Raw genomic sequence first — 14,989 nt, forward strand, 5'->3', positions numbered from 1 at the left:
AACTTAAAACTGCATTTACACTTTTTTTTTTTTTTTCTACATGTTTTAAAGCTGATAAAGGACTACTAAATATTAAAGCAACTTTTGACACAACTAATTGACTGAAATCCAGAAACTGGATGTTGTCTAATTATCAAATGAACATCAAAAAGAACAAAAAAACCTTACCGCTCAAAAGAGGAAATGAATTACAGGACTATCTGCACTCAGTGTATCCTATTAACACCGTCTTTATTTCCTTTTTACAAAAAATAGAAATAGCAACAGACAAAACATACTAAAAAGAAAAATCAATGCTTTTGCCTTGATCTCACTGAGGAGCTGCTCAGGCAGAGTCCTGGATGAAACTTTGACAGTATATGCTGTTGACAAAGGGAAATAAAGATATATGACAATATATCTATGCAAGACACAAAGTACAAAACGTGTTCCGTGGCCTAACAAACATTTTGGAGGTTGCAAGTGTCATAACAATTTTCAAATTGTTACTTCTGCTCACCCATGCCTTTACACAGCACAGCTTACAAACAAGTTACATATACACATATATAATAAAAAAGATTTGTATATGGTATAACTGATACAAATTAAGGCATCCTAACAGCTGCTGTTTTGCTGGTGAGGGGTATGTCTCATAAAAGTGTTTCAAAAGGCTATATTTCAGGTATTTCAAACAAAGTGAGACATCATGACATGTTTTAGAGGAAGAATTCCTGCAGCTCTGGCTCTTCAATACTCTTTTGACTGTCAGATTTCTGGATTTTCCAGTTGATGTCATCATGCCTGGAGAAAAAAACGGAGAAAATTACTCAGTGGTAACATTAAAAATATAAAGGGGTTGGCAATGTGTTTATTTACCCTGTTTTGTTCCACTTGTATGTATTCAAATCTGAATTAATCTTTCTGTCTGTACTCATTTTCTAGACACATGCTAAACATTGTGGATTTTTTCTGAGTTATAACTTCATTCTGAAATCAAACCTGAAAACCAATGAGATGATGAGAAGCTTTTTAAGTCACAGCACTAACTAGTGTGCTGTTGTCATGTTCTGGTAATAATGCGAAGAATATAAAAAAAAATTCCTTGTACTTTAGAGGATGGTATCACAGTGACAGAAGGATCCACCACAATCAACATTAGTCATATCCTATTGGTTTCTGACTCTGTGTGAAATAGGATTATCTTATCACTGTTAATAATCATCAGAGAGAAATGAACCTCTCTATCTATTGTGTAGGAGATTTGAATGAAGCTTGCCAATAAGAGTAGAAAAATGAAGCACAACATATCTGTAGCACTCATTTTTTTCACTTCCTTTCATATGCTCTTGCTCTGAATTCCCAGTATGTTCACCTTCTCTTCAATTAATCCTTCTAACTGACTGTTCACTAAACATGTAATCCACAGCAATTTTCAAACCTGTTAAGACCCTCACTTTTAGTTATTAGTACTGAAGAGCAAAACTCCTACAATACAACCATGACTAGCTGGTTTGCTGCTGCAAAGGACAGACACTAGAGTGAGACCAAGAGTGTGCATGAAGGAGTTTGCCTTTAACTCAAACTCATAAGCCTGACTCTTGTAAGCTAGAATAGCTTTATTTCAATCTACAACCATCACAAAGAATCAATATTCCCAATAAACTTACACTTAGGATGGTTAGTTAACCTGGTGGTTACTTCAGGGTTTAAGAAGCTGAGCTCATGGTTTTGGGTCCTAATAAGAAACGCATGAGGGATCATTCTATTTTAAACCCCTCTTTATTCATCTAAATTACAGCTGTCACATACCCAAGGCAAGATCAAAAGGCACAGAATTGAGCCAGACCAGACAGATTTTGCAGAACTGAGTCTGAGGAGATAAAAGAGGAGCTTAACTCTTTGCCATACCTACATGTTGGCATTTCAGGTGCATTGCTGTTATCATAGCATTACCTGTGTACCTTTACTAAAGGATGCTTTATAAGGCTAAGACTAACCTGCTGCATTGGCCCAGGCTTGCAGGGTTGAAAGACTCTGTGGGTGAGTTCCCCATGTAGAGGCTCACTAGGCGCACCAAAGAGCCCTTTGGCAGCTCTACAGTTGCAGTGTGACCTCAAAGAAAATTTTTGGCTAATGCAGATGTCTCTAGGTGACAATACTGAACAGATATGCTTTTTACAACTGGAAAAAATGTATCACTAATATTGCTAATTAGTAACCAAATTTCTAATTAAATTTCTAACAGATTCCAGTGCCCATATCGCCACTGATACATCCTCTCATGCAACAAGCAGCGACACATGATCACAACAGATCACCACAGAACAAATGTAAATCTTCTGTGACAAAGTTACTTTCACATTCATGTTACACTCTTCTAGTATAGTTACTAGCTACTGGTTAGTAATTAGTTAATGGTTACTATTTTGTTGGACACAGAGATAAGCATTCTTTTCCTGGAGAATATATTTGAAGTTGTAATTTATCCATATTAGGCCTAGCAGTGGGATATGTATTAGGTTAGACCCACTTGCTGTTTTAGAAGCATGCCCATTTTACTATCTGACAGACATGATGATGGATTCTGCTGAGTGCCCCCATGTAGGAAGCAATTTTTGCTGTTCATAGCTGTACCTATGTACAGGGTTTTATATTGATATGGTGAGTTACTGTTCATTTTAAGTAATGCAGATCTCAGTTGACTTAAAGTGTGGGAAGGAACTGTTCATTGGCATACAGGTAAGATGGAAAAAGACTACAAATATCTGCTTGGAGTTGTAATATGCAAAAATAATCCTTCCAAAAGAGGAAAAAATATTCCAAACCATCTTGCACATCCAAAATTTCCTCCAAGACTTTTAAGAAAAATAGGGTGTGCCAAATTTAAATAGGCCACTAAAAATTTAGCACAGTCTTCTACTATTAAGCTGTGACCAACCAGAAAAAGTAAACTACAAGCCCTTAGTGTACTTTGGGGTATTTTGAATGAAAACAAAAATAAAAAAAAAACAAATCAAAAGAACAGAAGCTGAAGAAAAAGCGCTGGAAACTAGCTGGCAGGAATGCAATCTCACTGAAAGCAGATTTTGTATAATAACTTCAGATTTCAGAAAATGCTAATGAAATCCCCTATTATAAGGCTGCAGTGTCACAATGGGCTTGGGACAGTGTTTAGAAATATAACTTCCCAATGTAAAAATCTGTGAAGTTTTTAACCACCAAAGACTGTCCTGTTTTCCAAAAAAGTTCTTTATTTTTTTCAAAATAGTTCTGAAATGCTAATTATGTAGTGTGCCCAGACTATCCAGGTAAAATTCAAATAGTGTCCAGGAGGTTGTAATGCATAAAATGGTGATTTTTTTTAAGATTTAAATGTCACTACTGGGCATCATGTAGCTGACAAATGACAGGCACCCATTTTGCTATTCAAAAATCACAACATATGCTATAGGTCATTACAAAGGCTAACTTAGAAGTTCTGAGAACCTTCAGTCTGTGTTCTGATTTCTGAAAAGCAAAATACAACTCCCATTCTTTTGTGATGTTTGGAAATCTCATGCCACAGACTTGCGCACACAGTTTGCCCACCTCCTGATTTCTGGGCACTGTAACACCTCCTCAGGCTGTGCCAGTCGTGCATTCTGCTCCTTGCTTCCCACTCCCTGGTTGTCCAAGTGTCTGTGGTAACGGGGGCTTTAGGACATGCTGCCTGGACCAGCAGTGCCTGGAGCAATAGCCAGGAGTTCGTGCCCAACCATCACCCTCCCAGCAAGGGACTCCACAGCCCTGCAGTGGCTGCCAGACATTCCCTGTCTCTCATTTCTGGGAAAATGCCACATTGCCATTCTCACAAGAGCAGTACACAAGGAAAGTGACAAATTACAACAACTGCCTACACCTAGGAGATGGCTCTAACATAAGAATAAATTAATCATTTTGTACTCCTCTACAAGCAGCTGGATGTTTTGACTGGAAGCTTCACATTGATGCTCCCTCAGACTGCTGCTATCCAGTTTTCTGCACAAAAGTTTCCCTCTTTGTTTTCAGGAGAGAATGAAACCTCTTGGAAATCTTACAGTTTCTGGTTTCACATACACTGTGCCAGTGGCTTCTGAACAAGACTCACATTTCCGTTACAGAAACTGAGTTTTTAAGTATGGGAAGGTCCTGGCAATAGAAAAATAGTGAATGGACCCCCCTTCCTCCATGTATTAGATATTTAGAAAACACTAACTTTAAAGTTAGGAAACTTAGGGTCTTGAACTGCAGAATAACTAATATAACTAATATCAAACTAACTTTACATCTCATTTTAACAGAAAAAGAAAAAAGGAATTTGTGAGTGTTAAGAGTTAAGTGAAAATGACAGGTCATTTTTAGAGAGCATTTGCTTATAAAATAAACATTTTATCAAGTATTGTTTCTTCCAACATATCTTTATGTAATTGAGGGACTGGTTTCTATCTGCCCGAATAATCTTGAGGGAACGGAACTAAATTAAGGAGTTTGAATACAGTCAGAGTTAATCTGATATTAAAAAGAGTTAAAAAACAGATTTAACTTCAAAGTCTAAGGGAAAGTAAGGAAAATGTGTGAAAATAGAAGAGCACATATTCTTAGAGTAAAGCATTCTGCTTCATGTTCTCTGTATTCTCTTTAGAGATGAACTGTGGTCTTTTTGCTCTTCTCATGAGGGGAAATTTAATTTCCATTCTCATCTGGTACTTGACTTTTATTCAACAGAGGTAGAATACTCAGCCAAAGTCTGCTATATACCCTGCTGGATTTATGAGCATGAATACTTTCTGTACTTGCTTGGAACTGAAATCCTGTAGCCAGTTCAATGGTGACATCAGCAGAAATCCATCATAAATTTTTGCTTTTCTAGGAATTTATATGTTCGTCTACTTCCTCTCTTGTGAATCAATCAGTTGAGTGCTTCAGTTCCAATGTTAAAAAACACACACAATTTGAGAAAAGAAGGCAACAGAGATGCTAAACATTACCATGCAAAAGCACATACCAAGCATAATTACCCAGCTCTTCATTCAACGTGCTAGAAGAAAGACTGGTGTAGCTGAAGTAAGGATCCTAAAGAAGTATAACATCATAACAATTAAGAGCATGCACAGAGCTTCCCACATGCATAACATGGAAATCAACTAAAACATGCAGTCAGATAGCCACAGTAACAATTTAACAGATTTTTTTTTTGTACCTGAATCTGTTACCTCTTTGAGATATGTGCTGTTGCTCTTTGGGTTGGTATAAAAATTTATTCTTTCCACAGTTCTGATGCTGGCAGCAGTAACATGCAAACATGCTCTCTTCACAGAACAAGCATTTTATATTGCAAGCATCAATACTGTTACAATTACCTCATACAATCCTTCAAATTTCTTAGGGAACTACAAAAAATGCTCATGGACCTGCAACCTATCAGAACATCTTTGAAAACAGACTGTCTTTTCTCCTGTCACTATGAAATCTGAATCACCCATTAAAAAAAAGGCATTGTGTTGTAAAACTACTTTGTTAAACTGGCTGTTCAATGAGATGGTGGATGTCTTTAAAGACTCAAATCAGTAGTTCATACTGTGATTCTAAGTAGACTAAGAAATGCAGTCCCACTTTTATTAAGCCCTTTAGGTCTCCTTTGAATTTTTCCATTCAGTTTCATTTAATTTGATTTCAGTTTGCAATAGCAATAGCTATGAATGGTCTAATAGCACCCACTAATATGGACTATTCACTATTTCCCAGTTCTCTCTTTCCATTCTTTCTTTTGCCTCCTCTTTGCCTAAGATTTCCCTGTATTTTTCTCCCATTAACTTGTCATACTTTTTACAGTACATAATTCACTACTGCCCCTCCTCCTATTAGCCTGCTTTATGTATTTTTTTATTTTGAAATTATTGTTTCGCCTGATGTCTTTCTATCTACTGCTTCCCTCCCTGCTTGTCTTCCACAGTGGATTAAGTCATCTACAATTCCCTCTCATTCATCTCTATTGTATCTCCAGATGCTCGCCCTGCACTCCAAAAACATACTGCACCCACAGTATTTCCTACATCTGTCTCTTCTATTCAGTACAAAATCACAGAATCACACAAGTAACTAGGCTGGAAAAGATCTTTGAGATCATCAAGTTCAACCTACGACCTAAAACCTTGAAAGATGCATTTGCTCCAAGTATTTTCTCCTTATCTTTTAAACAAGAGGACCAGTCTTTAAAGTGCACACATCCCTCTTTCCCTTAGGTTCCCAGAAAAGGCACTCTGTTTGCTGTAGAGAGGGAAAGATCTGAACCAGTATGTTTTCTGACAGGCCAACCATATGCTCTGACACAAGAAGACTCTGTGCTATAAGAAGAAGGTGGCCAAGGAAGACTTGCTGCTGACAGCTTCAACACCTAGGGTTGGCTGTAGCTCCCAGAAGCATGAAGGACCATTTCTGCAATATTTCCTGTTATTTTTCTTATTTGGTTGGCTCATCAGTCTTTACAGGACAGGACAGGGCTAGTCCTTCATTATTTACTCCTAAGAAAATGCATGGTTTCAAGACTGGCATTCTCATTGTATGTTTTGTCACTCACTGAAGCACCAAACATCATTTCCATGTGAATTACATCTCTGTGGAAAGCTTTCAACACAGAACATGGGAATCATGTGCCCTAAGAGCATAGACTCTATACATAAGCAATACCTGCCACTCCTTGGAAAATTCTTCCAAAACTGAAAAGTGGATGGGCTTTCTGTAGGTCAAATACAAAAAAGTATTTTTGTGTATTGTTTTGCAATAGAAAGGCAGAAGGAAGAAGTATTACTTAATGAGACAAGAAAAAAAAAGGCCCCTCCTTCTTTCAGTGTACTCACTGGCTTGTTTCTTCCTTTTGAGACAACTGCTGGATTTCCCTTGCTTTCTGTGGTCTTTCTTCCTAGTGAGGTAAAAGGTAGCGTTGAGGAGGTTTTGATGAGGTTTGCTGTTTGACAGTTGTTGTTGTTATTTTGGTTGCCACTCAGTGTCTCCATTATGGACCGAAAGGCTCCAAAAGGCCTTTTCAGCTGCTCCCCTGCATGCTCCCCAGAGCTGGCTGGAGCCCGCACGACTCCTTTGCTCCGGTCTTTATCCTTTTCCTCATTCAGTTCTGATTCTGCTAGCTCCACCTGCACCACAGGCTCCTCGAAAGTTACTCGAAGTTTCAAATTTTGAGAGGTTCTGCGCTTTGAGGATGGAGACTTGAGAGCACTCTTTGGGCTGGTGGCAACCTTCTGGGCAGCAGCACTGTCGGTGCTAGATGGAGAGCTGTCTGCACAGAACTGGTTCTGAGGGACGGTACCAGACTGATATGGGGCTTCATTATCCGCATCGCTGCTCTCCGAAGTAGGGGAAGGACTGTGGCCGTCCACAGACTTAGAGACCCTGATGCCAAAAGGAAAACGCCGTCCTGCTGTGGAAGTGTGCTTCTTAAGCATCATGTTCAAACTCTCTGCACTCTCAACACTCTCCACTATAGGCTGAGGCCTTGGTTTGTCAGTTCTTTTCACAGGGGTGTTCTTGTGGTCCTCAGAATTAGCTGAATCTGTATCAGACTCGCTGAGAGACCGCTGCATCAGCTGCCTCAGTCGGGCTAACTTCAACTCCCTTTTCTCTGGCAAAATCTTCTTCACATTCTTGGAGGATGCATGAGCATCCTGAAATTCCAAAGTCAGCTTTTCCTGCATACAGACATTTTCAGAGATTTCCTTCCCCAGCAACTGGCGCAAGATTTTATCGGAGTCCTCATCTTTTATCTTAGCTCGAGCACGACAAGATGTACTCGTTCCCAAGCTGCCAAGAATCTGAATCCCATCTTGGGTGTTCAATTTACTTTTTGGGGGAGACAATTCATCTGCTTCAGATGGTTTCCACTGGGGTTTGCCAGAAGCAGGAGATGACGGCAAGCTTAAAGAAAAAAAAGAGGAAATGTCACAGCAAAATTAAGGCATATCTAAAATGTGAAAGTGGCATTTCCAATATATGTGTCTGTCTCAGTTTATTGTTACTTATCCTTTTCATTGCTACTCATATGGAATTCATTACTGTGATGCCACAGCAAAGATTCCATAGAGAAGGATGTAATACTGTTTTTACTCCTATGTAGAGTTTGAGTGCCTTCATTTTCTCTTACCAAAAAAAAAAAAAAAAACCAAACCAACAAAACCAAAACCTCCTTAAAATCAAAACTTAGAATGGCTAATCAGACATCAAATATGACTTTGAGGAAAACTCTAGAGAAATTACACCTATTTGTGAGAGCTGACAGGCAAAAAATCTCCACAAGGCCAAATGCCTGCTATTCAAGTCACATCATAATACAAAACTAGCTTATTTAAGGTCCTATTTAAGTACCACCTCTCTGCATAGCATTGATTTCATAAATCTAAACTGCATCTGGTATTAATAATAATAACCATTCAAGAGCTCATAAAAAATCAGGGCAATTTTCACTGAAAACCTTTTCAGATATGAAATATTGAAAAGCAAGAGAAAGGTGACATGAATGTATTTCATACTAATAGAATAATAAATTAAATTTAGAACTCCAACTCTTTTACAGAAAGAAACAGCAATTTCAACAATGTCTGATTTGTGAAGAATGTAAATTGCAGAGACCTTTTCTTTTCCCGTGACATATGCTAGAGCTCATAACACTTCACATTCTGACTTTAAACCACTTTTCCTCTAAGCAAGGATAAGGTGACAAAATTTAGGTCTTGTGAGGTTGGTAAGCACATCCTGCTTTGATGAGTCCGTAGTTCTCACAATGTAAAAAATTCACATGCCTATACTAAACACCTAATTTTCAATTAATTTTATGCCTTTTTTTTTTCTTGAGGCAAACCTACACACTCTGAAGAACATGCATTTATCTACAGTGCACATTCCTAATAAAAGGGATATGTTCTCTTAGATCTGCTACTTCCTCCTTGGATGATGAAAATATCTACAAGTGAGTTCCAACTAGAAGGAAAAGTAGTAGCCAACTATGAAATAAAATAAATAGAGTGTAATTTTCAGACTTGGTGACTTAACCAAAATGAAGTTGAAGCCTACCCTTTTACAGGAATAACGAATGATGAGGGATTTGCTTTCACCTGATCTTATCTGGTGCTGAAAGTAAAACAGTCCTGGTGCGCACTAGAACTCAGATGAGAGACCACTTGGAAAGATCAGGCAGCAAAAATCACAGAAACCAAATGAGCTGGAAAATGGCTTTTGGTCCCATTGTCCCTGTTGAGCTGGCAGACAGGGAAGACAAAGATTCCTAAAAAAAAGGCAAACCCCCCTTTTTCTAGTGTATTTTTCTACTTCAGCAGGAGTTCAGAGCTTACAACCCTTTCCTAGCTGAAGTTCCTTTACACAAGTGCATCTCCAAACCTAATGTCTTTGTTATCTACAACTGCAATTGTTTGCACATTGTCTGAAATAGTGACACATGAAATTCAGGACCTTGGAGCATTGGTACAGGAAAATGCTCAGGATTCTATGAGAATTGAAAAAAAGCAGTCACTGACTCTACAAGTTCATACTTGATGGCCACAGCTCTGAATGTCAGTGGCTGCAGAAGCTTTTATGCCAGCTTTACATTTTCACATACATGTCGCCCCCTAACAACTCTGAAATAGGGAAAGCACTATATATGGCTTCCAGAGAGGAAAATACATTAAAAAATAAGGATAAACCAAGCTCTATTTGCATGTTTTATTTCTTTCAAAATCATCTTCAGATTGCTGTGAGAGTGAAGTCATGCTTGCTTCATGTGCTTCCATGCAGACCTCTCACTGTCAGAGAGACAGTTCTCTGTCTCCCTCTTTAATGTCTGAAACTTGTGTTTCTTTCTGTGACTTCTGACAGGATACATAAACAATAGCTTCCAGAGATTTGACTTTTTACACAATCTAGAGCAGGTAGAAGATTTAATGAGTATAAGGAACTGTATTAATAAGAAAGCAGCGTTTTTTGGTGACTTTTTATAACTTCCTGATAAAAGTAATGTATGATAGACCAAGAAAACATCAACCTTTACATCTTTCCTAGAGTTTCTAGGCCCTTCTGCTGTTCATCTAATTTAAAACATACTACATTCCACTGTAAAATTGGCTTTCTCTCTATTGGAAAGCAGGGACTATTTAGTTTATACTCAGAAATTTCCAATATTTACCAGTATTACTTACTGTCAAACTCTAGAAGCTCAGTTTGAAGTCCACGAGGTGGCCCCACATTTTCTTTACAGAACACATCTACTATTTAGCCAGATCACAGCTTCTCCTGATAACTGGTATATTATGAAAATATGCAAATCCAGGCTGCAGTACAGTTCCAGTCACCTTACCTTGGGGATGTGGGCAGTGACTTGCCCTCTGACCGCTGGGCTTCTAAAAGCTGCTGGAGCTGGTTCTGTAACGTCACACGTTCCACAGTCTGCCTGCAAGAAAATGCAAGACTGTTTACCTCAAATTGTAAAACTGACTAACTTACATAAGTAAGTTACAGGAAAACTGATACTACCCTTTGAATTAAAGAAAGAAGTCCCCTTCACCAGTACTTTATATAATAAATAGAGAACTTATAAATAAGAACATAGAGAGTTTGTGCTTCTGTCTGAATTTCTGCTGACATTTTGGGATCACTGTAAAAGAACAACTGAGAAAAACTTATTTGTCAGATCCAATTATTATACTTCATATAAGGACAAGTGTATGATTATAAACACCAGTGAATTTAAACTGACTCACAGACACAAAAATATGGTAAACTTAGGGCATTTGTTTCTTACTTGTTTATGGAAAAGAACAGAAAGCACACAGATTAAGCAGTCACTTCGTATGTTTGGTGGATGGCCTTCATCATCTGAGCAACAGCTCAGGAAACTGCTCTCTCCCTTCCTATTTGCAAATGAGCTCAGAGAAAAGTTTCTGACCACTGGAAAGGATTGGTCCAAACTACAGCTGTAGGATGGAGTTGGCTGTTTGATGTTTGTACCACATCAGCTTGTTGTGCAAACTTTTCAAAGGTCCTACCTGAGCTCTGCATCCACCTTATTCCCTGTACTATACCTACCCAAGTGTATCACTTTCAGTGTGGTGTTCTGATCTACACTGTTTTCCAGATAACTTTAGAGACCAGCACTTAAAAATTGCAATAGTACCTAAAAATTGTTAATGAGAGTGATATCCACAGTACAAACTCCATTTTCCATTTGTTACCTGTAATCACATCTGTTTGTCCTGCAACATACCTATTTTTCTGGGATGGTCTCAGTTGAGCATTATAACCTGCAAACCCTCAAGTACAAGAATGGCAGATTAATTTGCACAAAAAGATAATCTTTTTCCTGCTTCCATACAATTCAGACATTCCATTCTTACATCAGAATACCCCTTTTTGTTGACCACCACAGGTAACATCTGTTTAGTCGTCTCTAATTTACAATGCATCTAAACACTGCACAGAGAGAATTATTTGAAAACTTATAGAAAATTAGAGATTTGGAGGTTTTTATTCCATGGTCCTGACCAAATAACCATGGGAAAATCACTTTTTATCATGTTCCCCTAGGCTCTGCTTCTGTTCCTGTCTATGTTTTTAGTACTTTTATTCTTATTGGATTTGCAGAACTAAGGCAGTTCTCTACCAACGAGCTAGACCCTTTCCTAGCTCACATGCCATCAGCAAAAGATTTAGCTGTGTTCCAAATGCAGTCCTTATAACTGGCCATGTTAAGGTCAGAAAGAATCCAGATCACTTTTTAGAGGTTGTACTTACAGGGCTGGCAGAAAAAAAAATATGTTTTACTTTTAATATATCAATGTCAAAGAATTTGAAAAGTGAAATAGAAATAAAGGTGTGATCTTGACATACTGCCTTGCATTTTACAACACAGCCATGCTTTATGTAGATCCTTTCTTCCTTTAATTTTCCATCTTTCTTCCTCTGGCCTACACACTTCCTTAGACTATTTTAAAATTACTTCTACCGTCTGTCAACATTAGCTTATATTGCAGATCACCAGATACTCTCCTACAAGAGCCAGTGAAATTCTTTTTAGGTTGTGATGCAATTCATCTGTTTTCTTTTCCTTTTATTATTCCTTCAATTTCTTTTTCTAAATAATGCAGCTAACAGTTTTTTAAGTTTTTAGTTTCAGTGGAGATCTATGACATGTCTACCTCTTGAGGTAATGCTCATTCCCCTTTAACAAAATATTGTGCTAAAAGAGTTGAAGTTTACTCCATTTTCACAGTTTAACTAGTTAGTACATAAGTCACAGACACCCACACTTCTTGCCAGCACTATCCCTAAAGACAAATAACATGCACATATATATTCCAAGGTAACAATGGAAACGAGATCACAACTTTTTGGAATAGCAATAGTGCAAAGTATTAAAGCCAGACTGATTTAGGAGACAAGACCACTGTAGCTTCAGAGGTAAGAGGATATACTCATTTTATTATAATTGATGGCCAAATTCTGGGGATCTTAGCTTAGCCAATGCTCCCAGTGAGTAATATGTAAGGACTCTTCAGTGTCAAGTTAGACATCTGGGGACCCCAGATAGGTCCTTAGGGAATCAGAGAGCTCAGTAACTGCAGAAGGAATAGGCTGAGGCACTGGGCTCTGTAAGAGTATCTCTCATAGCATGTTTTTTTTAAATTTCTTTTTATTTCTCAGTTTTTAGGGTTTTTTTTTTTTTCAAATAACACAAGAATGACTATGCTACAAAGCAGAACACAAATGGCTTAACTAAGTGAAAAAGATGAACATTTAAAAGTTTATATTCGGTTTCTTACTATATGTCTAGATACCATGATCTACCCCAGAAAAAAACCCACGCAATGAAAAACCACACCAACCTGCACACACTTTACCATACCACTATGGAAATTTTTTATTCAGTTATTTTTACAGCTGCTCCTAAGATGTTCCAGAAAATAATGGATTTCTTTCATACAACACAGAAAAGTGCCTACAAAAGAGAATATTAAATTATCCTCTCAACTTCATCTTTTGACTCATGGTTTGTTTTGATCTTTTGCTTGACAGCATATTAGAAGAATCCGTAGGTGTCTCACTCATTAATTGACTTGCCCATGCAGGTCCATAAATGTAGGACAGTACCATCTGGAAATGCAGGTCCATTTTCAGGCAGCATTGCAAAAGAAGTCTATAGAAGGACTCACTTTATGTCATTAATTCTGACATGGTCTTCAGACCAGGAAAGCCCAAATAATACAAGTTATACTGCAAGTAGGAATTTTTTACATTGCAACTACGGATTTTTTTGGGCAGGTGAAGTCAGTGAGAGAATAACTAATATTGTAAGACCTGTGAAGACCTCAGGAAGTAAAATGAAAGCAAATTACTTTGTAGAGCCTCTACAGGAAACTTTTGTGACTGTCCTAAGTATTGTGTTTAGCTCAGAAAGTCATACTGGATTGAAAAAAATTCTGTAATTAGCAAGAGATTTAAAGCAAAACTTGCATTTTGAAGCCAGTAACACCAGGTCTTTGTGGGCCACTTTCCTTTCTACCTATGGAAAGAATTGCTTGATTTTTTCCCTTTTAGGGGAAACCCTCAGCTAATCCTCTTGTGAAGATTTGATGGAACATTTGTAATTTCCACTTATTTCCTTCTTCCAAAAATATACAGGCTTTTGCCCCTGAATGGAGAATATTTTTCTTTACTCCTCTGAATTTGTCATCTGAGCTGCTTTGGTTCAAAGAGCTGCAAGATGTGAAAACTAGAAAAAAAATGATGCTATTATTTTGATTTTATGTCTTCTGTTAATAAATAGCTCCAAACAGTATGATGGTTTGGAATAACTTCTCCCTGGAACTCCTCTTTGTTGTCTGATGACTGGAAGAACTCATAACAAGAGAATGGAAGATGACACATCTTTCTTTGGGTTAAAATCTTTGAAGATTTAGGTCTTGATAAGTACTTGTCTAAGAGAGTTTCTGCACTGTTTTTCTTCTTGCAGAATATCAAGAAGATATATCAAGAAAAATATCAAGAACCTTTCTTAGGTTGGGGGAATAGTATTACCAGATGAGGCTCCTTTATTTCATCAATAAAGCACTCAAAAAAAAGAAGATTGCATGATCAGCTCATGCTTATGGAAGCTTAGGGAAGGCTGGGAAACACATAAGAGCCCTCAGTGTTTTGACCCTTCAGGTATTCCATCATGATACAGTCATACCTCTTCTGTCTCTAGAGCAATGTTTTCATTAACCCTGGGAGAAGTACTGGTGAAAATCCAGGAAAGCCAGCTCAGGTTGCAGTTATTCCTACGTAACAGCTATGTTACGTACATTTCAAAGAATGAGATAGCAAACTTGACTCCCATCTGTTGACATCTAATGTCTTCAGGATATTCTTAACTTCTTTCAGGATCTTCAGAGGTGTTGCAGACAGCGAATTATCCTGCCATGAATAAGGCCCCCTTGTCAAGGTGTTCCATGGATACACTTTGTACTGTCCTTGGATTTTTCAGAAGGATGACAACTGCAAAACAGGGCAAGTGTCTTCTTCCATCATCCCTTCTGGCTCCTGAGCATGAGCCTCTGAACATGGTCCATTGCATTTATCAAAACCTCCTGTGGCCTAAGGCCTGCAGCCCAAATAGCCATGCAGAAGCTGCTCCTTCAAGCAGAAAACAGATTATTTCACTGCCTCAGTAAACTGCAACAGGGTTCCACAAGAGAAATATCTCTGTAGAAGAGGGAGAAAAGGCTGCTGCTGCACTTACTGAAACTAATCTGAAGCCTGAAAAAGAGGCTGCTTTAGGGAAGGAGATTTAACTCCAGCTGAAACAAGCAAAGAAACTCCTCAGGACCCAGATAAGAATAATTTCAATTATTTCCTAGGGATGCAGTCTGTGAGACAACAGGGATACTTGGTAAAGTATTAATGCTTTTGTCATGAAAGTCACAACTAGAGTATTTCTGTGGGAGTAAGCAGC

General features: G+C 38.0%; 1 protein-coding gene across 5 annotated transcripts in view; it reads right to left on the minus strand.

Moving 5' to 3' along the window:
* Positions 1-214: 214 nt before the first annotated feature.
* The window catches only part of SNCAIP (synuclein alpha interacting protein), an 88,140-nt gene continuing 73,365 nt past the window's right edge, over positions 215-14,989 (minus strand). For 4 of the 5 annotated variants that reach the window (XM_077171033.1, XM_054652105.2, XM_077171034.1 and 1 more), the window contains 4 exons: positions 10,358-10,450; positions 6,858-7,926; positions 5,006-5,073; positions 215-783 (listed from right to left, as the gene is read on the minus strand). In XM_077171033.1, the coding sequence (XP_077027148.1) occupies positions 699-783; positions 5,006-5,073; positions 6,858-7,926; positions 10,358-10,450 (1,315 nt within the window). In that variant the 3' untranslated portion in view covers positions 215-698. The remainder of the gene's footprint in view (positions 784-5,005; positions 5,074-6,857; positions 7,927-10,357; positions 10,451-14,989) is intronic. The other variant, XM_077171037.1, reaches the window with a different exon arrangement.

This window comes from Agelaius phoeniceus, chromosome Z (assembly GCF_051311805.1).
Source record: "Agelaius phoeniceus isolate bAgePho1 chromosome Z, bAgePho1.hap1, whole genome shotgun sequence".
Classification (NCBI taxonomy): Eukaryota; Metazoa; Chordata; class Aves; order Passeriformes; family Icteridae; genus Agelaius; species Agelaius phoeniceus.